This window comes from Poromitra crassiceps (genome assembly GCF_964638095.1).
Source record: "Poromitra crassiceps genome assembly, chromosome: 2".
NCBI lineage: Eukaryota > Metazoa > Chordata > Actinopteri > Beryciformes > Melamphaidae > Poromitra > Poromitra crassiceps.
In genome coordinates this window covers 88149900-88172486 of record NC_139624.1, presented here as the reverse complement: position 1 = coordinate 88172486, position 22587 = coordinate 88149900, and the positions used below count along the sequence as shown (strand labels likewise).

Sequence of the window (22587 nt, the reverse complement as noted above, 5' to 3'; positions counted from 1 at the left end):
ACTAGCACGACTCAACCCTGACTCAACCCGGGCTGTCCAGGTTTTTGACCGGTGGAATGAGACAAAAAAGCAAGTCGAGCTGGGCACGGCTGCGTTAATACCAGCGGTGGAAATTAGTCATAAGGGTCTCTGCACGGCCCTGCTCTTCCCCACTGTCTATCTCAGCAGAGAGGGAAAATGCTAGGGGAGTAGACAGACTGCCCTCTTTCCTTTCAGGAACGTAGAGTGCCAACTGTGAACCAGAAAATATGATTTTTATTTCCCTGGATTTGATTTTTATTATTATTTTTTATGATTATTATGATTATTATGACTATTATTATGATTGTTGTGATTATGATTATTGTGATTATGATTATTATGATTATGATTATGATTATTTCACAATGCCCACAAAGTGTCACCTATGGAGACGTTCAAGGTCTCACACACACACACACACACACGCACGCACGCACGCACACACACACACGCACACAACTTTTTTCTTTCTTTTCAGTAGCCTATAGAAATTGCTTCTGGATTGTCTTGAATTTGGCTTAGTCTGGTGATATCATATATAAACAAGAAGTAGAAAGCACTAGCAGCGTGCTTGCCCTCAGGTTATTAATTTGTCCTCTTTCTGATGTCATCTTTTGGGTGAAGGCAGGACAGGTTGGCTGTTGTGTGTGTGGGGATCGTCCTTCCTTGCGCGTCGCCGCTCCATTTGTGCGTGTGCACGAGTGTCCGCAAAGCGCGGCTGCTCCTCTCCGGGCATGCAGTAGCCACAAACTTTGATGAGCAACCTTCACCAGGACGACGAAACAAACACACCTTGCTCTGTGCGGTTGCAGGTATCCTACGTTTGATAGATTTTAGGCTCGGATCAATCAAAAGGGTGAGTAGCTGGCGCGTAAATTATGTGTTTATGTGCGTTTTTCTGAGATGCGCACTGCATTCATTTCAAGTTTGCATCTACAAGTGGCTAAGGGACAAAAGCGAAGTTTGTGCAGGTGGTCTTTTTTGTTTGTTTGTTTTTTGTTTTCATTGACGTTATGATAATTGAATGTATAGGCTATTTAACATTAGTGGTGGTTTAGCCCATAATTTAATTTGCATTCCATTGCAGTTTGCAGGCTAAATAAAGGCTGCAGTAGCCTATATTGTTTATCTAAATATTGGCCATGTTCCACCTTGTTTACCACCAGATCACAGACTATTAGCATATAGAGCTAATTAGAGCTGATTTATTCCTCGTCCATTGAGCTTCAGTCAAAGCCTCATGATGTAGCCTTTTTAACCCATCGCCAGGGGTCAAAATGGAAAGCACTCCGGTTGAAAATTTCAAAGAAGACAAGTGCCTCTCGACGCCTGCCGAGGACTGTTCAGTGAATTCTTCAGCCTGGGGGTCTGGATCAGAGAGCCGCAACCTGAGCCAGGATGATGGCTGGGAGCAGGAGGGCATGTCGCCCATCATCCCCATCATCACTGCGGTCTACTCCTTGGTGTTTGTGGTCGGCTTGCTGGGGAACTGCCTCGTCATGTATGTTATCATCAGGTAAGGTCCAGGACAAATTTTGCCTATTAAGAAGGATGCTGTTAAGGATGCTGTTAAAAAATTAAAAAATTAAAAAATTAAAAAATTAAAAAAAATAAAAATTAAAAAATTAAAAAATTAATAAATAATAATAATGCTGTAGAGACATTCTAAGTCTTATAACATTATAGGAACAACTGCTGTTCCAGAACTTGATGTAACAACTTTCTTATAAATAGTTTGAAATTAAAGGCTCGTGGATGGAGGGAAATTGTCTGGAAAATCAGTCATGGCCTTTTTAAGATAAAAAAGAAGTCCAACTGCAAGAGTGCATTTCTTCACATAGTCACTGTAAATGTTATTGCTTGCAGAACAGACATTGGATTTGGCACCAACCCCAGGGTTTTTTAAGTGACCTCTAGGGCTAGGCCATCTGCTCTGTGTCAAAGTTCTCTTATACCTTCTGCTTTTTTGCTGATGGAAACCTCTGCAGAGACAGGTCCTTCAAAGAAAGAATGCATTCATGCTGTTCTGAAATCCACTTATGAAGTCATCTCATCTGTATAGTTGTGCTTAATGTGCCTGTAAACAGAATGAGATGCCTAATGCCGGGACAAGACCCAAATATAGATGGATTTTGTACGAAGCTGTTTACAAGATCTGGTGCTGTTGTAGTGTCGATGAGGCTGTTTTAAAATCTACCACTCATGACCGAGAAGACATCACACATTTTGAGAAAAAGTGGACGTTTAAAGATTCTTTTTCTCATGTTGTTTCTCCAATTTAGATTGAGCGAAGCATTGCCAGTTAAATTTGATTTATGTTTTGTTCAGAGGGCAAAAATTGCCCAAAATCTTTATCTAAATATTTTCTGAATCAAATAAACATCAAGCCTCAAACCTATAAAGTAAAATGTTGTACAAATCACTCCTAGTAGGACATGGACATGATATTAATTATAGTTTAAACCAGTGCTGCTTTATAGTCCTGCTTGCACCTCATTGGCCGTTATTTATGGTGTGTGAGAGCAACAAATCTCATGTGACATCATGTGGAATGCAGCAGTGCCATCCAGAATGCTCCAGACCAATTACCTCAAATCGGATCGATTGCATGGCCTGCCAATACAGTATGAGGCTAATTTCCTCACCTCAATTCCAGCACAGACTGTACATTTTCATGTTTAATGGCTCAGTAAGTGAAAGTGCAACATTTTTACAAATTTAGCTGCCAAAGTTTAGGGTTCAACCAAGAGAATAGGATGTTGATTTAATGTAAACAAATATGATTTACAATAATCCAGACACATGCAAAACGAACATGTTGCCATAATGAACACAGAAGTGTAATCCATTAGCAGACATGCTTGACATGGAAGTTCATCTCTTATGGCCATAGAAATGGCACCGTAGAATATTGAAATGTCATAGAAATGGTATGTTAGGGTTGCATTATGACCCTGTGTAGTGTATAATGGGTTGTGAACAGCTGATGAAACTAGAGACTTACATTCTAATGGGTTTATTCTAGGATTTTACCATGACTTGTTAAATATATGGAAAAGGAAAGCATTTAGATTTGATTTTGTGAAATTATGCTATTATAATACTGAATTTATGTATCTTTATTGCCACTCTGAGCAATAATTTATTGCATGTTGCCTGAACTGCAGTTGCACACATTACAGTGAATTGCGGACCAGAAAGATTACAATATTTTTGATTTAAGGAGGCAGCACGGACTGATGGCCAATGTTTTATTCATAATGAGGTGAGAACAAAGGTCTTCTTAAGAGTCTGCCATTGACCAGATCCAATGCAGCGTTTTCAGCCTTGACAGATGGTTGCCATGACAGGTTCACGGTTACACCTGATCATCTCACTGTTATGATAATTTACAGCCTGCTTTGCTGTGCTTTTGCTGTGCTGTGTTAAACCCACTTTAACAGGTACACAAAGATGAAGACGGCTACCAACATTTACATCTTCAACTTAGCTCTGGCTGACGCCCTGGTCACCACGACCATGCCTTTCCAGAGCACAGACTACCTGTTGAACACCTGGCCCTTTGGGGAGGTGGTGTGCAAGGTGTTCATCTCCATTGACTACTACAACATGTTCACCAGTATCTTCACTCTCACCATGATGAGCGTGGACCGCTATGTGGCCGTGTGCCACCCGGTGAAGGCCCTGGACTTCCGCACGCCTGTCAAAGCCAAGATGATCAACGTGTGTATCTGGATACTGTCCTCGGCGGCCGGGATACCTGCTCTTTTACTGGGCGGCACCCAGACAAACAATGGTGAGAAACAGCTTCCCTCCTCCATTCGAAGAGTTTATATATATATATATATTATCCCATTTTTATCCCCCATTAGTGCTAATTTAATTTATTTATCGTGGTTGCTGCTCCACCCTCTGCCGATCTGGGGAGAGCCGAAACTGGCTCCATGCTTCCTCCGAGGCATGGGCAGTTAGCCAGCCGCTTCTTTTCACCTGACAGAGGAAGCTTCACCGGTAGGACAAAGCACGTGGGAGGTTCACGCTATTCCAACCAGTTCCCCTCCCTCCGAACAGGCACCCCTAACGACCAGAGGAGGCACCACATTAGCAACCAGGATATTGCATGTTTTGGTGAGGGGTTCCTATATGAAGGAAACCCCCAGGGGGCATGGGGAGAACATGCAAACTCCACACAGAAAGGCCCTTTTGACGACCCCACCCGGGCGGTGGGCACTCGAGGACATGCGGACGGGCACGCATTCCTTCAGCGCTCACAGCGTCCCAGGTGAGAATCCAACCCAGGACCTTCTAGCTGTGAGGCGACAGTTCTACCACTGAGCCACCATGCCCCCCGAAGAGGGCTTTAAAAATGCCAGAAATTATCTTGTGGACCATTTCAATATGGTCCAGCATGATTAAAGTTATCAAAGCGTCAGTCCATCTTTGTAAGCATGGGAGATCCACTTCAAGCATGTACCAATTATATATTTTCAAGAGCAGAAATATATTCCATCTCGTCCATCTGGCAGCACTAAGCCACACATTATGTGTCAACGTTCCATGAGTTCACAGCAAAGCGTTAATTCCCTTCTGAGTGCACATTGATAGCAGAGAGGAATTTCAGTCATGATAAAGCTTGAGTGCATTTCATCAGTCATCAGAGCCGGCGCCGTGTGCACCTTGCTGGGGAAGCTAAAGCAGGTATGTCTATGGTTAGTCCTTGGATGGGAGACCAAGGATCCATTATGGGGCTCTTCAACCTTTATATGCTCCCTCTAGGCCTAATTATGCAAAAAAACAAAGTAGCCCATCATAACTATGCAGACGACACTCAGTTGTATATAACTCTTTCCTCAGCTGACTATGCTCCCATAGAATCATTGTGCCAGTGCATTGATCAAATAAATAACTGGATGTGCCAGAATTTCCTACAGTTAAACAAAGACAAAACAGAGGTGATCGTCTTTGGTCCCAAAGAACAAAGGCTTAAAATCACTGCACGCCTTGAGTCTCGATCCCTGAAGCCTAAGGATCAAGTCAAAAATCTTGGTGTTATTATTGACTCCGATCTTAACTTTAACTCCCACATTAAGTCAATCAGAAAATCAGCTTTTTATCATCTTAAAAATATAGCAAGAATTAGGGGCTACATGTCCAGACAGGATCTAGAAAAACTAATTCACGCCTTCATCTATAGTAGGTTAGACTACTGCAATAGCCTTTTCTCTGGTCTCTCCAAAAAAGAACTTTAGGCAACTTCAGCTCATTCAGAATGCTGCTGCTAGAGTTCTAACGAAGACTAAGAAAGCTCATCATATCACTCCAGTTCTTAAGTCCTTACACTGGTTGCCAGTGTGTCATAGAATAGATTTTAAAATACTGTTATTAGTCTATAAATCACTTAATGGCCTAGGCCCAAAATACATAGCTGAATTGCTCCCACGCTACGAACCGTCTAGACCTCTTAGGTCAGCAGGGTCCAGCTTATTAACTGTCCCTAGGATCAAATCAAATCATGGGAAGGCCGCATTTACCCACTATGCTTCTGCTAGCTGGAACAAATTGCCTGAAGACCTCAGATATGCCCCAACTTTACTTACTTTTAAAAATAGACTAAAGACTTTTATGTTTACCGTCGCTTTTAACTGCTGACAGCTGTTTCTCAATCACTATTATACAATTGGTTTTAAAACATAGATGATTGCAATTACTGCTAAAAGCTGCAGGTCTGGGGGATGGTTCCGTAATACGGATATACTCACAAGAGGGTGAGGTGATGCGTCAGGAGGGACGCACGCGTAAGGGGAGTTTAAAAGAGGACACCGTACCCAGACCTGAGTTTTATGTGTGTGTAGTCATGCTTCTTATATACAGTAGTATGTCGGGGGACTAAATATAGATAAATTGATTTATTCTATTATGCAAACCCAATGAGTCCTCTTTAAGTTTTTAGCTCTTTTTGCAACTGCTGCCTGCGCCTGTTGCTTAATGCACTTTTTATACTCTTTTTTAAAGTTTTGTTGTGATGCTTTTAAATGTCAATTTTATTCTCTTCTTTTATTCTTTTATTTTCCTGTCAACCATTTTATGTGAAGCACTTTGAATTGCCTCTGTGTATGAAATGTGCTATACAAATAAACTTGACTTGACTTGACTTGACACACACTGACGTGTAAAGTGCTCTGGGTTGCTTTGAAAATAACTATATAAATCCAATCAATTATTATCAATCAACTGACCTTTCGTCCCTCCCTCCCCTTGCAGTCACGACGGAGTGCGCCTTACAGTTCCCCGAGCCGTACGTGTACTGGGACACGCTGATGAAGATGTGCGTGTTCGTCGGGGCCTTCGTGGTGCCCGTGCTCATCATCACCGTGTGCTACTCCCTGATGGTGCTGAGGCTGAAGAGCGTGCGCCTGCTGTCGGGCTCACGCGAGAAGGACCGCAACCTGCGGCGCATCACGCGGCTGGTGGTGGTGGTGGTGGCCGTGTTCGTGGTCTGCTGGACGCCCATCCATATCTTCATCCTGGTCAAGACCCTCACAAGCGTACCCGAAAGCACCGCCGTCATGGCCGCCTACTTCTTCTGCGTGGCGCTGGGCTACACCAACAGCAGCCTCAACCCCGTCCTCTACGCCTTCCTGGATGAGAACTTCAAACGGTGCTTCAAAGACTTCTGCCTGCCGGCCAAGCTGAAGGGGGAGAGGGCGTCGGAGAGCAAGAGGCCACGCTGCGCCACGAGGGACGCCCCCGTCCCCCTGGAGAACACAGACGGGACCAGTAAACTGACATGACTAACAATGGAAGGGTCTTCAATCTCCCACGTCGGAAAAGAAGACTCAAATGACCTGGGCCTAACCCAACTGACATCAGCAATGTAGACTTTACCAGAACTATTTTGACTCTTTAGTGTTAAAGTTTCAGAAATCAAATGTCAAGCTACAAGTCAAGTCATGAATTCCATTTGTAAAACCATGTTGAATTTAATTACCCATACACTGTATGTACATGCCAGTAATATTGGATCAGAATTACACCCAACATCCCTCAACCCTGTAACCCAGTGATGCTGCGGTGGATTTTCAATATGCTGGCTCTTGCAGTACAGAACTGGAGCCATTCATTAACTGCTTCACAACGTCTCTCATCTACCCACTGTTCAGACAGTTCTGTGTGACCTTTCACAGCTCAATTGAGTTCCCCCCTCTCTCAATACATGACATGATGGCAGTTGGGTTAAAGATTGAGTATTTGATTTTAGGAGTGATAGTAGAGTGTTATGCAGGCTACACTTACACTATGGTTTCAACTTGCAGGGGCGTGCACAAATAGAAAACAGAAAAAAGGACACATTTGAAGAAGGTCTTTTTCTGTTTTCATGTCTGTCTCTTTCCTCGTACAGTTCCTTCACAAAGAAATTGTGACTGTAATTTCATGGATTATATATAACTACACCTAAACATTATTTGCATGCCTGGTCTCACAGCCGTATATAAATATCTACATCTGGGGCACAACTCTTGACAAGTGGTTAAGGACCACCCCCTGAGACCAAAACAAAATGCATGACAGTCAGACATACAGTACATGTATGAATTGACCAACCACGTACCTCCTTATTTGTGTGATGCAACTCGTGGGGTGGTACATTTTGAATCATGCGCCAATGCACGCAGAGAGCCGGACTTCCGTAACAGCCCAGCCAATCAGATGCTTGCCACAGGAATTCCTATAGCAAAACCCGGAAATGCTGACTTGTGATTCAGACCCCCACTATGGTGGGTCTGACCACACAAGACTATTGCATGCCAAACAGTATTGCATTAATTAGTATTAATTAGTAAATTAGTATTAATCATCAGAATATAATGCCAACATTTCTCAGGGATATATTTGATTATTTGCATTTTAATGCCGTTATTAGCGAGACATCATTGAAGATAATAATATCGGCTCATGACAAGTTTCATAATACTTGTTGCATCAATATTTTTAATACATTTCATTAATTTACTTAATTGTATTTTGTTTGTGCTTTTATCGTTTTTTTTTATTCCCCTCCCTCTTTTGAGTCTTATGCCAAAAGTGCCTTTGATAGTCCAGGATAGAGTTTGTAGCTGTGGGAAATGATTTCAGGAGTGTTTACATGGATGGGGTCAAAACAGCACTTCATAGCACATATAACATGCATTTCATACAGTGTAAATATCAGCAGTAATTACATGTATCATTTACAGTACGCTTGTTGCAAAATCCTTGACACGTCTTGTGCTGACTGACCACAATGTGAGAGAGCTGTCTGATGCTTTTGAGTTTTGACTTGCATGAGAGTCAGTTAGATGACTGGAAAAAAGCGACAGGTTGACCTCATGGATGGGACCAGTTAAATGGAAAATCCTGGACTTGAAAGTTTATTTAAAATTTGACAGAGGGCTCTCTATCAACGTGGAGTTCAGGGCATTGCCTTGATACACCTATTACTGAAATACTCATGCTCTTATTCTTGTTAAATATTATTTCAGCGCAATCTAAAAAAAACTTGGATAGCTGTTTAAAAACTTGTGCACATGGTTGGATATATTCTGACAACCATGCGGTATGATAGGTATATACTGTACCTTATTTGTATAGTTTACAAAATATAAGACCTTTGCACAGACATCATTGATTGTATTGTATTAATATGTGTAGCATGCAATGATCATTGCTTTGCTATGTACACCAATCAGTAATGTGTTTGATCTTTGATCTTCATCTGCAACGTCAGCTTGGTGAGTAAATGCTTGATAGTCTGTGCTGTTTTAAACTATTTGCTTTGGAATGTACTGCATATGTAGGCTACTCTGTATTATATAAATATGATGAGTCATGTTAAAAGTATGTGAAATAAAGATATTATTTTAGAGTGTGCCGCAGCTATGTAATTAGATGAACGCCACTGCTAATATTTTAGTAAATAATAATAAAAACCATTTCCATAAATATACACTAACTTTCTTTCATTACTATTTTCTATTGTTTCATGTCAATGCTTTTTGGATTTGGAGTAAAGTTTTTTCAACCTGTAGGATACATTTCTTGAAGAAACTCTAGAAATTCATAAAGTGAATGTTAAAACATGCTCAGTGTTTAGGTCTTCATGGATAATTTGTGGTGAGACTTCTGTTACTGGACAAAAGATAGAAAAATATTCCATAAAAAATGTCACTGTGACATAGTCGTCATTTGTTGAGCTCTGTACTTAACTGTTTTATAACCTGCTATTGTATACATTTGTTTGGTTTGCGGTCAACTGTACATGAGATATATACTGACCAAATCATGCTCTTTGTGCAATAATATTAAAGCTAGTTCAACAAATTCACACTGATTCTCTTCTCTTGCATTTACATGGTCTTTAATGTATGTTTTAATTGTGACAGTGTACAGAATTGCTCTGCACCCACTTTAAATCTGTATTTTATTTTATTTTGGAAAATACTGCCTCACTGTGGCTGACTTAGTACACAACTGAATTTCACAGTTTAGCCTGAGGTGGAGACTCAAATCACATGAGTTGGACTGGTTGAACTCATCTCAGTTTTAGCCTAATTGTTTGAGACTTGATGCCTGATAGTCCATGGGCCAAACCCAAAAATTGCACATATTGGTACCACTCAAGTGGGCAAATTCTAATCATTTCAGCACTATGGCATCTAGGAACATCACAGACACAAACAACAAACACTGGAATAGCCACAGGACTATAAAGATTCAGAAAAGGTATATTGTACCAATGCTATCCCATCATGAGAGGTGAATTTGGCCCTTAAGTTAGAAGAATGACTTCTCGAGGGAAATGGACCGCATGCAGAGCCCAAAATTTAACATATCGGTACCATCCGGTTAGGCAAATTCTACTTGTGATTTTTTTGTATTCCTATACATGCCTAGATTATGTTTTTATATGATATACCTGATGACTGATAGCTTATTAGTGGTTATCCCCTCTTAAATTATGGACTGCTGTCATTCAAAACAAAGTGCCTTCCCTGGAAATCATCTTTCATTATATCCTCTCCCTGGGGTGTGTTTGGACTACTGACTGTTAATATTACATGTCTAGATAAATGATACTATACATATCATATCATACCATACCATACCATACTATAGGCCTATTAGGTATACTATACTTAATTGTCTCCTAAATTGGCACATTTCTCAGTCAAAAAGGGAGTAAATTGGCACGCTTCTCAGTGTATGAACAGCTACATTCAAAATGTTTCCAGTCTTTCACGACAATATTAGGACAATCTACCGTTCCTGAGACACCATGCCACCCACGAGGGCAACATCATCATCGTCATCCACATCTGAGTCTGTCTACATTTTGTTTTCTTTAAGATAATAAATTGATACTGAACTCTTGATTTGTTCTAAACTTGACTTGGTGTTCTACATCTAGATTTGTGACTTGACTTGACATTAATGACATGGACTTGACTCTGTCAAGACTTGAGACTGACTAAATTGGGACTGGAGCAAAGTTGACATTAACAACAGTCTACTAATGAGAGGCTTTGTTGGGAGGTCAGGAGTCTGATGAAGCTCACATGACTGTCTGTATGCCAGGAGCTCCTTCCAGAGGAATTCCTAAAAATTAGGTGGTGTAAAGGTTGGCAGTGGCACCAAATAAATAAACAAACAAACAAACAAACAAAAATAAATACATAAATAAATAAATAAATACATAGCCTAAATAAATAAATACCTAAATAAATACCTAAATCAATCAATAAATCAATAAATAAATAAATAAATAAATAAATAAATAAATAAATAAATAAATAAATAAATAAATAAATAAATAAATAAATAAATAAATAAATAAATAAATAAATAAATAAATAGTGGTCGGCATAGCGGGTGGACCCCGTTGCAGCTAGGGGCGGGGCTACTCGTACAAGGACGTGTCCCGAGGGCGTGGAGGAGTGGAGCGTTGGAGTGGAGTGACTGCTATGACGTCAGCCCAGGCTCTCTTCCGGGTATTTTTCTTCTTGAGGGTGGCTAACATAGCGTTAGATCGATTATTTTGTTTTGGTAAAAGTAACGTATTTTGTTTGAGAAATGAATCGTATATTTGGGAGGGGAACGCCGAAGGGTCCACCGCCAAACCTCACGGACTGCATAGGAAGTGTACGTATATCCCGAAATAACATCTTGAACGCTCAACGCTGTCACGAACAAAATAAACAAAGACTGCCTTCTCGGTTGGGCTGTTAGCTAGCTAGTTAGTGTAACTGTTAGCTAGCGTTAACTTTTAAAACGAGATACCTAGCGTTTGCTATTTTAATTAGCATAATGCCATAACGATAAATAAATTGGTTCGTGTGATTATAAGACACAAGTATCCAAAATGTGTTACAGCTTTACCTAACTAATGCAAAGTCTAGTTTCAGTCAATAAACAAGACAGTTGTTATAGAAACAAAACAATCGGTTTGTCTGTCTAGGTTTATGAATCAGCGTTATTTCAAGGATTGCGTTTCAGTAGGAATTTAGCCTATCAATCTGGCTGACATAGAGCAGATACCATACCATTATCTTAGTGAAATGGCCCGTCATCAACCAGTTATACAGGTTCTCTGGCTAGAGCTATTGTTAGTTAGCTGGAGTTAACATATTTAGGCTACTGTAGCCCGACATGACAGAGAAAATGGTATAGTAAGGTTAGCTAATTAGTTGGTCCTGATGATCAGATATTGTTTACCTGTATCAGGACATAATGAATTTGCCCACGGTATTTTCAGGTTTTGGATGTGACAACAATTGCTCCTTTTGTAGTTATTATTGATCATAAGGCCCCCATTGATACAGCATTATCCTGCAGTTAACATCTCACACAAATTCCTGTTCTCTTTCCTCCCCCCTTTCTACCATAAGGTTGATGGCCGCGCTGAGTCCATTGACAAGAAGATTGCCAGACTAGATGTTGAACTTGTGAAGTACAAGGATCAGATGAAAAAGATGAGAGATGGGCCTTCAAAGGTGAGATTCCCTGCCCAATACTGTCAAAAAGCTTTGCATTGAATTCAGTGGTCAGTGGCCACTATGGGTACATGCTAGTTTCAGAACTGGTATGTGCTGCAAGGATCTTTCATGGCAATGCTTCATCATAGTACTTGTGTGTCCAAGGCCATGTTTATTCATGATGATACATTAAACATTGTCTCTATTGTTTTTTCATCTATCAGAACATGGTCAAGCAAAAGGCAATGCGAGTTCTGAAGCAGAAAAGAATGTAAGTTGCCACTAAGTGGCTGTCCCGAATACTATAGAGCAGTGATACTCAACTGGCGCCCTCTGTGGCCCGCGATGGAATTGCAAAAAAAAAAAAAAAAAAAAAATTTTTTTTTACAGTGCACCTAAACGCAACATGCAAGATGCCCGCTGAATAAGTGTCCAAATGTTCATGTCATTCTGGCCCTCCTGCCCAATACTTATAGCATTTCAGTCTGGAATATGGAATATCTTTCAGTAATCTATGATTTAGCTGCTAAATTGTCGAATACCGCCGTCTGCTCGCTACCCAGGCACTTATTACTTAACCTAACTAACTATCCGGTGTGCACAACATTGTCAGACTAAACTCCGGCTGACACCCCAAAAACCTACAATCCGCTACAGAAAAATGTATATTGATTGTTTATTAACTGGCCCCTGGCCTTCTATCATTTCACGAAAGTGGCCCCCGGGCAAAGCAAGTTGAGTATCCCTGCTATAGAGCGCCGTTGAGGCTTCGGGGAGATAGAATCGATCATAATCAACATTACATGTTTACAACACGAGCTCCTTCAGATCCGCAGCTCACTGTCTGGCTGCTGGGCGTTTGAAAGCAAGGTGCGTCTGTGCGCACAACGCTTTGCCAGTGACTAGAGACTGTCTCATAAAGGTACACCTCACGTTAGCTGGCTGTGCATGTGGAGACAGAAAGAGAGGGAGTAGGAAGGACGGGGGGCATCGACTGCTGATTTGGGCGTTGATTACCATGGCAATTTGAAGCTTCGAAGCGTGGATTTTTTGGGGGGGGTCAGCCCTACCTAATTAAGCATGCCATATAAAATATGTAGTTTTTTTTACTTACTAAGCTTCAAATGTTATTCTCACCAAGTCCTGTTCTTCTTTCATCAGCCATTATGAAAGCCTAATAACTTTTTTATTTCAACCATGTCTCCTTGCAGGTATGAGGGCCAGAGAGATAACCTCATGCAGCAGTCGTTTAACATGGAGCAAACCAACTACACAATCCAGACTCTCAAAGACACTAAAACCACAGTAAGAGATATTATTCACCATCATGATTATTCTATTCAGCCTGGTGAAGAACATGTGGCTTGTTATTGATGTGTGCTCTGTTTCAGGTTGACGCCATGAAAATCGGTGCAAAAGAAATGAAGAAAGCATACAAGAATGTAAAAATAGATCAGATTGAGGTACCGGTATTTGTCTTTTTTTTTGGTCTACGGACTTACTTCAAAAGCAATGAATTGTTTGTAGACAGGGGATCGTAGTGGTCAAAATTAATGTTGCCACTTGCCTGCCCAGTAGCTAAGGATTTTGTCCACTGCCACAGCCTGACGAAGACCCAGTGAGGTTGAAACGCGTTGCGTTTTTCCTGCCCGTGTCTCTTATTGTATTTGAAGTTGTACATTGTATGTAAACCTGAGGTTACCTGTGTACCAACACTTCTGGATTAAATATTCTCTCTAAAAAGTAACCAGTAAGCTCCTTTTTCCACTTTTGATTAGTTAGAAGTTGAAACGCCTCTCTCTCTCGCCTTCCATTTAACTCTTAGCAGATCCATCAGTTGTGTAGGAGGGTCACTGAGATGAATGAACATTATAACTCATTCCATTTTCTTTAAAATGCAGGATCTTCAAGATCAACTGGAGGACATGATGGAAGATGCTAACGAGGTGCAGGAGGCAATGAGCAGAAGCTACGGCACGCCTGAAATTGATGACGATGACTTGGAAGCAGGTCAGTAAATCAGACGACATGTCATATCATCTGGAGGCCTTGGTTGCAGTGGTGCACAAATCCATCTCAACAGTTTTGGTTAAAGGGAAGATTCAGTGTTTTGATAAGCCTACCCTATTAATCACTAATCAAGCCCCCTCTTAGAATGTGCCAAGTGTCTTGACATTAGAGCTTGTGTTTCTGGGAAATCGTCTGCTACCTGCTATTATCATTTGTTGGCAATGAACACGTGAATGGGGTATGAAACCATACCTCTTAAAATCACTCGCAAGCCATTCCATATACTTCCATAGCTGTAATGTTAGTCAGAAAATGTAATAGAAGTTGCTCAAATCACTTGAGTGGGATTTGTTAAGGAATGGTTTGATACCCAATTAATTGGTACTAGCATAGGGGTGGGGAGAAAAATCGATACAGCATAGTATCGCGCTATTTTATATATATTATATATTTTTAAAAACGACACTTCGACGCTTGGTTGGTCACTTTCACTGGTAGTGAAAGTGAAGTTGGCTCCGTCTTACTCGATCACATGGATGTATACAGCCGCTCCGGCTGTATACATCCATCTGTATACATCTGTATACAGCCGGAGCGCACGTCATATTAGGATTATCAACACGTGGAACGTGTTTGTATAACGTTAGTCACTTATGTAAACTAGTCACCTTTTCCATCCTAAAATAGGAGGATTTCTGAGTGGTTTATGTCTGGTCTGGTGTCAGACGATCAGCTCAGAGAGCAGAGGGAAATCAGCTAACGTTACGCTGAGCTCACCTGAATAAATTCACAACATTCGTGGCAAATAATAATATCTGCACGTCAGACTCAGAGCAGATGAGGAGCGTTTTGTCAGGAGAAGCCTGGAAGGAAGTTTACTATGGGCCGCGGACGGTGTTGAGCTGAGTGCTTTCAACTCTGCCTATGTTTGTTTGTTCCTCAGCGGGATCGCCACAGCCGAGAACACGCACAAGGCTACCAGAGTTTTTCATGATACGCTAGTATTGCGATATGCAACCACCCCCCCCAGAGACCGGTGGAGAAGCTTAGATTATGATACATTTTATCTATGCAAAGCGTCGACGCTCTAAATATGGTATTCGGGACAGCCTTAGATATTTTGTGGGAAATATATCGTATCGTATCGAATGCCAAGTATCATATTTTATTATACAAAATGTCAAGTGCATGCAACATTTATTACAGGCTTTTATGACAGTGTTGTTCAGTCTGTCTGCTTGACAATCCCATTTTGCTGCAATAAAAATGATTGAAGTCAGAAGAACAGACTGGAAACTTTATCTCAGATAAAACCGATATTGACAGTTTTTTCCTTTGGGGACATCCAGTTGATAAAAGGTAATAAATCACAATATTCGTAATACTCAATATATTGCAATACTAGCATATCGCAATACTACTGTATCATGACTTAAGTATCGTGATAATATCGTATCGTGGGGCATCTGGTGATTCCCACCCCTAAGCATTACTAACAAATGCTAACAGGAGGCTGCTAACAGGAGGTTGGTGCTGATTTCTGAGACAAAAACTGGTTGGTGATAATTTATTCTCTTAAAACAGACACGTTGGCTCTCGCAATTCGCAAATGCTCCCGTCTGTACTTGCTGGAGGGCAAAGTTGGTCAAGGCGAGACATCCACTCATTTCTCCAATCAACTGCCTTGGTTTTGTTTACATGTCATATTGGTCAAATACCATTAACCTTCCGGTTTGAAGTGTTTTTTTTCTTTTTTCTTTGGAAGATGACAACTTCCTCTGTCCAAATATTAATGGGCTGGTTTGAGAGACTAGTGATGAACAGGATAGGCCTCTAAAATCACACGCTGCTTTGTAAGGAAGTGGTAGATGTATCTAATGGCTGTATTGTGTCCACAGAGCTGGACGCCTTGGGAGACGAGCTCCTGATGGATGACGACAGTTCCTACCTGGATGAGGCCTCGACAGCTCCTTCCATCCCAGAGGGTCTACCCAGCGACAGAGGAGCCAACAGGGTACCTCCGTTAGGAAATATTCTGTTAGCCCAGGGTTTGTCCCTATCAGCTGACCTCACTAGACTTTACACGTTTTCACAGCAGATTGATCGAACAGGGTTTCTTGTTCTTTGTGTTTCAGGACGGCGTTCTGGTGGATGAATTTGGCCTTCCACAGATCCCTGCCACTTAAAGGAGCAGAACGTTGCAACACTCCTGCCACTTTTACATGTATCATAGCCTTTGTATTTATCCAACTGACACTCCCAGCCTTAGGTGGCAGCATTGAAAATGGTCTTATCAAGGCAGTTGAACGAATAATGCAAAATACCAAATTAGAACATAAGTGAAAATTGTGATTGTTATTCTATCTTTTCAATGAACAAATATCTTATTCCTCTGAGGTGATTCTTGGAATTTGGATTATCTTGACTTTCTACCTTTTCTGCAGCGCTGTGTTGCCAAAAGATAAATTATATTTTTCAAATGAGCCTTAACCTTGTGTGATAAAGTGTAAAGAAGAAATTCAAGTAGCTGCATTTATATAAAGCCGCTTTATTGTACAGTGAAGTGTGTCCATGTGTCTATTCAATAACTTTAATACAATCCTTAGACATTTTGATGCTCATTAGCAAAAATAAATACTGTGATTCCGTACAGGACACATCTGTTCTCCACAAAGAGAGACTCCTGATGATGTTTGCCATCACCAACTCAGCCTGAAACTGTGAGGGAAGATCTTTTGGTGCAGATACTCCATTATGCTGCTCCTGCTTTGTAGGTTTTCAAATTCATAGTAAGGAATCTAAAAAAGAAAAACAATCCATATGGAATTATTTCAAATACTGGGAGCCAGAAAAACAACACACACAACAGTCATCAGAGCCAGAACAACTACAATATTTACATTTTGGGTTGGCTCATGGAAATGTAATGTCCCATTCACAACAACAGACATTTTAGACATATTAGCAAGGAGAGTCAGGTTTTAGGCATCATATGTAATAACGTGTTAATCAACAGTAGAAAGCAGTTAAAGTCAGAAATGTTGCCATAATTCAAAAAATCAACATACACCACCCATACATGTCTTTTATAAGTCAAGTAATAGAGCTCATTACTTGATTTATTCTTGCCAAAATATACAATACAGCTGTTGGTGAAATTGTAGATTTATTATTATTACCGTAAATTCCGCACTATAAGCCGCACCGGAGTATAAGCCGCAGCAGCAAAATTGCCTGTTTGTTACATATATAAGCCGCACCGGACTATAAGCCGCAGGTGTTTTAATATATATATATTTTTTTTTTAATTGTGTTTTAATGTTTAATTACCATATGTAAGGGTTCATGCACAGAGGGGATTGTCGGGAAAGAGATGGCTGTTTGAGGAAGCTCCCATTTATTAACATTTCAACAAAACAACATAACACAACACCACCTGTGTTTTTTTTTACAGTGCACACAGTGTACGCGGTGTGGTGAAAAGAGGGCAAGAGAGGAAATTAAAACAGAAGTGGATTTATAGTTAGAAAGAGTGCTAAAAAAGAGATTTTTTTTTTTTTTTTTTTTTTTAAATCCATAGATAAGCCGCACCGTTATATAAGCCGCAGGGCCAAAAAACGGGGAAAAAGCCGCGGCTTATAGTCCGAAATTTACGGTAATAATAATAATAAATCTACAATTTCACCAACAGCTGGTTTTCTGTAAACCTTAGTTTCCATGGTTGGTAATGTATATTATTATTATGGTAATAGTCTTTTCTATGATCTGTGTATACATGGATATTATTGAAAGAGATGGAAGATGCATATCCAGGCTAGCCATTGTTAACAATAACAGTTGATAACAAGGCATTTCGCAGCATTTTGCGCTTACAAACACTGCAGCAACATGTCCACACAGATAGAAGTTAGACAGTGCTGTGTGTACAGCTGATTTAATGAGACACAAACAAGACAGAAGTGCTAAATAAACCGCATTTACCGGTACTACGATTTTAACTATTGTTGCTGCGCGGATTTTTGAGTTTGGGAGAGAAAATATGAGCACTGGTGATGTCACCGTTCGAGCTCATGACCTTTGAACCATCAGATGACCATTTCCCAGTTATAAAGGAATGCCCATTAGTCAAACATGTAACAAAAGAGAAAGTAGAGTTCTAACCTGAACGACTTCATATCCCAGAAGCCTCAGATGTCGCTGTTTGATGGCCTCTTTCCCGAGCAGCTGCCTTGTGTTTGCACTGAACCTCTTTTGTCCATCAATACAAAGAGCGACCCTGTAAACACACATCACATTCCCCAATAGATTTGAGATGTTTGTTAACCCCCCCCCCCCCCCCCGATGGGGTCTGCTTGAAAGGCCCTCAAAGCTGTAGGATTTTATTTATTTATTTTATTGCCTCTATGTTTTTTAGCTTTCATTAACTATTTTATATTGTCATGAATCATCCATCATGAATTTCTCAAATTGTGCACCAAAAACTCCAAAATCTTCCTATACAAGTTGCACATGAGCTTTACCTGTTGCAGACATCATCATTATGACTGGCAGGCAACACATATCCTTCTCCATCAAGTTTTATTTCCACATCTAGAAGAACAAAACAAATCATGTTTAGCTTAAAGTACATGAAATAACAAAATATGTTAGAAAATTAAATCAGCTGTTTGCATGTTACCTAGTGTGTAGCAGTAGGGGGTCAGAACTTTGGATGCAAAGTATATGCGAGCCCCAAGCAAATCCACCAGTCCAGTTTTCACACAGTTATACAGATGCCTGTCCACTGGAGTCTCCAGAGAGCGGCCCGGCATCAGGAAAGACTTGACACGGTACTTAGGAAGGAGCCTGGGACCCTGAACACACACACACACACATCGTGCATCACAGCTCGATATGACTGCTATCTATTTTGACTCACATTTCACTTCAACTAGAACCAGATATTGGTGTTCCACTTCTGCACCTATTTTGTTGTGTGGAAATGTATTTTTCTTACTCTCACCTACAGTATGCAACATCACATTGAGATATTTCCGATGCAAAAAGTTTCCAGCTATCCAAAAACATCAATGGTAAATGTTTGGTTTTGGTGTCAGTCAGAATCAAAAAGTGTATTGGACATCACATGCTGATGATATGTACCATGTAAGAGGGTGTACCCGAGTATCTGAGGGTGGATGTTTACTTTAAACTTACTGTATAGTTGGCATGAAGTTCTCCATGTTTGACAGAATATTTTACCTCATAGAAAGGACATTCCAGCTTCACGGTCATGTAGAGCTGGGTCAGCTGTGCCAGAATGATCCGGTCCATTCCTGTGCCTTGCTCTACAACGCAAAGAGAGAGAGACACACAAATAGAACTCAATAGATGCAACAACTCCAATGGAAAAGTGAATATGCATTCATGAATCTAAATTGCTGGTGTTTGATTGCATGCTTTACCTTGTAGTTGTTGGAGGAAGTAACTGCTAAAAACTTTGGAAACGAAATTAACGGGGAACCTCTCCACCAGGATGCAGGAGTGCAGCAGGTTGAGTAGTGTTCGCGGCTGGAAGTGAGAGAAGCGTGTGTGCAGGATGGCTTCCACCTTCCTGAACACATCGCTAGCGTTGGGTGGCAGGTAGCCCATCTTCCCAAACGGCATGATCTGCCTGGCCACCTGGCTGGTGGTGTAGTCGTCCGCTCGGTACACAAAGCTCTCCGCCACGGCATCAAACACTGGTGGGGACAGGATGTTCCTCCGGCTGAAGTACTGCATCACCTGGGTGTAGAGATGAAACAATCGTGAGACAGTTGATACAAATGTGTGAAGATTCAAATCGGTGAGATGAAAAACCTTATTTTTTTTTTCTTTTACAAAGAAAAGGAAATATGCATTCATATCAAAGTTGGTGTTTTGCAGTTATACCCTACTGCAGGAATAAAAAGGGATTCTTTCATTTGATAAAGAAAAGAAGAAAAAAAATACAGTATTTTTGTGTTTTTTGTCTAAGAAATAATGAAATTAGTCTTTTTCAATCAGAATTGGTGTGCAATCTCATATTGTATTTTTTGGGGGATAAAATCATATAGCGAACTCAGTATTGTGAATCGAGAGTTGTTATGCGTGTATCGTTAAAGCCCTACCTTGGTGATGGTCTCTGGCTGGGAGGTGAAGGCCATGGTGGGCACGTGCTTCTCCATAGCCTCCACAAAATAGTGATCACTGTGACCAAAGAACATCAGCCCCCCAAGCACCAGGGTGAGCTCCTCATCGCTGAAGTGAGCCACGTGCCTGACAGCCTGCTTACACAGACTGATCACAAGCGGCATGGCCTGGGTCTGGCTCAGGCTCACCAGGGCACTGAGCAGCCCGCTGACAGTAGCGGGGTCCATACGTGAGGCGACGGACACAGCGTGGGCGTGCATGGCGTTCAGTAGGTCCTGGTATCGTCCGCCATCACCCACCCCATCCTGCAGAAGTCTGTAAACAGCACTGAGGTCTGCTAGGCTCCACTGAGCAGGCTCCTGTTTCTGGATTTGTCCCATCACCTGCTGCAGCATCCCACAGCCCGGACCCTCCAGGGCCAGCATCGCCCGCCCCAGGGCGCACAGCTGCCCCACGCTCATCTGCCCTCTGTCAAGCCTCTCCTGGCTCTCGGACACCAGACGCACCATCAAGGTGCTCCAGGGATCCAGGTAGAGGCGGGTGCAGGCGAACAGAGCCGAAATCAACCCGGCATCTGTCAGGCGCTCAGAGTCCTGCTCCAGCTGAAAGCACAGCGCCCTGATAGTGTCTCTCTCCAGCACTGTAGGATCCTTCAGAGAGTGGCCGTCCTGCTCCAGATCAGCCACACGGTGCAGTGCGGCCGCCGCCATGGTGTCAGATATGATCTCCACGGTGCGCAGCAGTCTGAGAACCTGCCGGGACGACGAGCTGCTCCGTAGACGCTCCTGGAAAGCCTGGTCCTCTGCGTCTGTGGGCCGATGAAGCTGGGTCAGACGGAACCTGAGAATAGAGTCTCTGTGCAGTCCGACAGAACCAGTGGTGAAGAAGGACGGGTCCCTGACGATGGTGGACAGGCCCATTTTCCCCCAGTCCAACTGGAGCTTCTGGCAGCCCCGGCTCAAGATGCAGCTGCCAGCTGAGGTACACAGGCAGGCCACGCAGGAGGGCTCTGCTGCCCTCTTGGCTCTCAGCAGCCTGGAGGAGCAGCTCAGTCCAGCAGGAGGATAGCGGTGCCAAGCAAGTCTCTGGATCAGCTTGAAAGCCATGGCCCCGGTCTAGGACTCCTCAGACCCAGCTGAATATACAAGAGACAGACAACAGACAAGTTTAACACAATAATTAGTTTAGAAGATAGTCCTGAAATGCTAAAAGTGTCGAGATAAACAAACAAAAGAGTGCTCAGCTCCACCTGGTTAACTAACCAACCTTTCAGGGCGTTTACGAAATCTCTCGATGTCCTGTGACATTATCTACATCACCAACTGAGGATACAACCTCATACGACCTTTTTCTGAGGTCGCTGAAACTGGAAACGTGAACGTAGGAGCAGTTAGCTTGCTAGCCGACCGGCTAACTAGAATACGAGCCATTTGCTAGTCCTGACGCTAATACTTCACAAATGCTACCGCGGTGCTCAACGATCAGTTCAAAATTATGGGTAACAAATAAATGATACGAATAAAGTGAAAACACCATACCGCGTTCCAAACTGGCACAGTCCCACTGACAAGGAGGATACAGTCCGTGTGCTCACGTGGTTCCGCTCCGTAACCGGAACGGGGTCATCCCTATGTTCCCCGGGTCCTATGTTCCCCGTTTTTGTGGGACCGGGGAACATAGAACCCTTTCTATGTTCCCTGGGAGAGGTTAGGTTTTGGGTTAGGGTCTGGGGGAGGTTAGGTTTAGGCGTGGTGGGTGGGAGAGGTTAGGTTTTGGGTTAGGGTCTGGGGGAGGTTAGGTTTAGGGTTAGTGAAAAACGGGGAATATAGAACCCGGGGAACATAGAACCCGGGGAACATAGACATGATCCCACCGGAACTAGTAGTAGGTGAATCGTGCTCCTCACGGCTCCTCGTAAACTCATTAGGACCATGAAGACTTCTCGTCCAACTGCTTTTGGTCAGAAATAACAACAAAAGGGCCCTGTAACGAAGAATCTGCTGCAGTGACAGAATGAAAAGGAGAAAATGCACCATAGGCGTGGGTAGTTTTAATGACATTTTAAAGCAGAAGTTGTTGTCATACAGAATATATTTATACTCGCAAGTATGCAAAAAATGAATCGATAAACGCTTAGTGAAAATAGAAACATTTCAGCAATATTTTGATTGAATGCCTTGTATTAACAAACTTTACGATAAATTGACAGTTATAATCTCTGCTCTCTTAGGTTCGACAATTCTATTATAATGGACAGTGTCACATTACTGCAGTATTTATATTATAAAGTGGTATACAATGATTTACCACTTTGTTACGTGGTTCGTGTAGTAAACACTAGAGGGCGACATAACCCACGTAATAGCTGCATAAACCAACTCGCGGAACAAAATGGTTT

General features: G+C 41.8%; 2 protein-coding genes and 1 pseudogene across 3 annotated transcripts; 2 read left to right on the top strand and 1 right to left on the bottom strand.

Moving 5' to 3' along the window:
- Window positions 1-1298: 1298 nt before the first annotated feature.
- LOC310770608 (delta-type opioid receptor pseudogene) lies at window positions 1299-6812 on the top strand (annotated as a pseudogene). The gene is made up of 3 exons: window positions 1299-1537; window positions 3465-3817; window positions 6283-6812. The product of its transcript is annotated as a delta-type opioid receptor pseudogene (transcript).
- Window positions 6813-11051: 4239 nt separating this feature from the next.
- chmp5b (charged multivesicular body protein 5b) lies at window positions 11052-16584 on the top strand. The gene is made up of 8 exons (XM_083658743.1): window positions 11052-11196; window positions 11943-12047; window positions 12254-12300; window positions 13241-13334; window positions 13421-13492; window positions 13931-14039; window positions 15938-16053; window positions 16175-16584. Exons 1-8 carry the CDS (start codon window positions 11128-11130, stop codon window positions 16223-16225), a joined length of 663 nt encoding a protein of 220 aa, XP_083514869.1. The 5' UTR covers window positions 11052-11127; the 3' UTR covers window positions 16226-16584.
- Window positions 16585-16701: 117 nt separating this feature from the next.
- On the bottom strand, window positions 16702-21751 carry fastkd3 (FAST kinase domains 3). Its single transcript, XM_083658734.1, has 8 exons — window positions 21728-21751; window positions 20168-21324; window positions 19484-19802; window positions 19281-19366; window positions 18718-18892; window positions 18560-18629; window positions 18201-18315; window positions 16702-16837 (listed from the first exon to the last, which is right to left on the bottom strand). Exons 2-8 carry the CDS (start codon window positions 21293-21295, stop codon window positions 16739-16741), a joined length of 1992 nt encoding a protein of 663 aa, XP_083514860.1. The 5' UTR covers window positions 21296-21324; window positions 21728-21751; the 3' UTR covers window positions 16702-16738.
- Between the last annotated feature and the right edge of the window lie 836 nt (window positions 21752-22587).

Excerpts from the sequence above, each read along its gene's own strand:
- fastkd3 (XM_083658734.1), bottom strand. The coding sequence starts at position 21,295 with ATGGCTTTCAAGCTGATCCAGAGACTTGCTTGGCACCGCTATCCTCCT. Across the intron at positions 18,630-18,717 it reads CCCCTACTGCTACACACTAG|ATGTGGAAATAAAACTTGAT; the intron begins GTAACATGCAAA and ends TTGTTCTTCTAG. Across the intron at positions 18,316-18,559 it reads AATGATGATGTCTGCAACAG|GGTCGCTCTTTGTATTGATG; the intron begins GTAAAGCTCATG and ends GTGTGTTTACAG.
- chmp5b (XM_083658743.1), top strand. The coding sequence starts at position 11,128 with ATGAATCGTATATTTGGGAGGGGAACGCCGAAGGGTCCACCGCCAAAC. Across the intron at positions 12,301-13,240 it reads GTTCTGAAGCAGAAAAGAAT|GTATGAGGGCCAGAGAGATA; the intron begins GTAAGTTGCCAC and ends GTCTCCTTGCAG. Across the intron at positions 13,493-13,930 it reads TAAAAATAGATCAGATTGAG|GATCTTCAAGATCAACTGGA; the intron begins GTACCGGTATTT and ends TTTAAAATGCAG.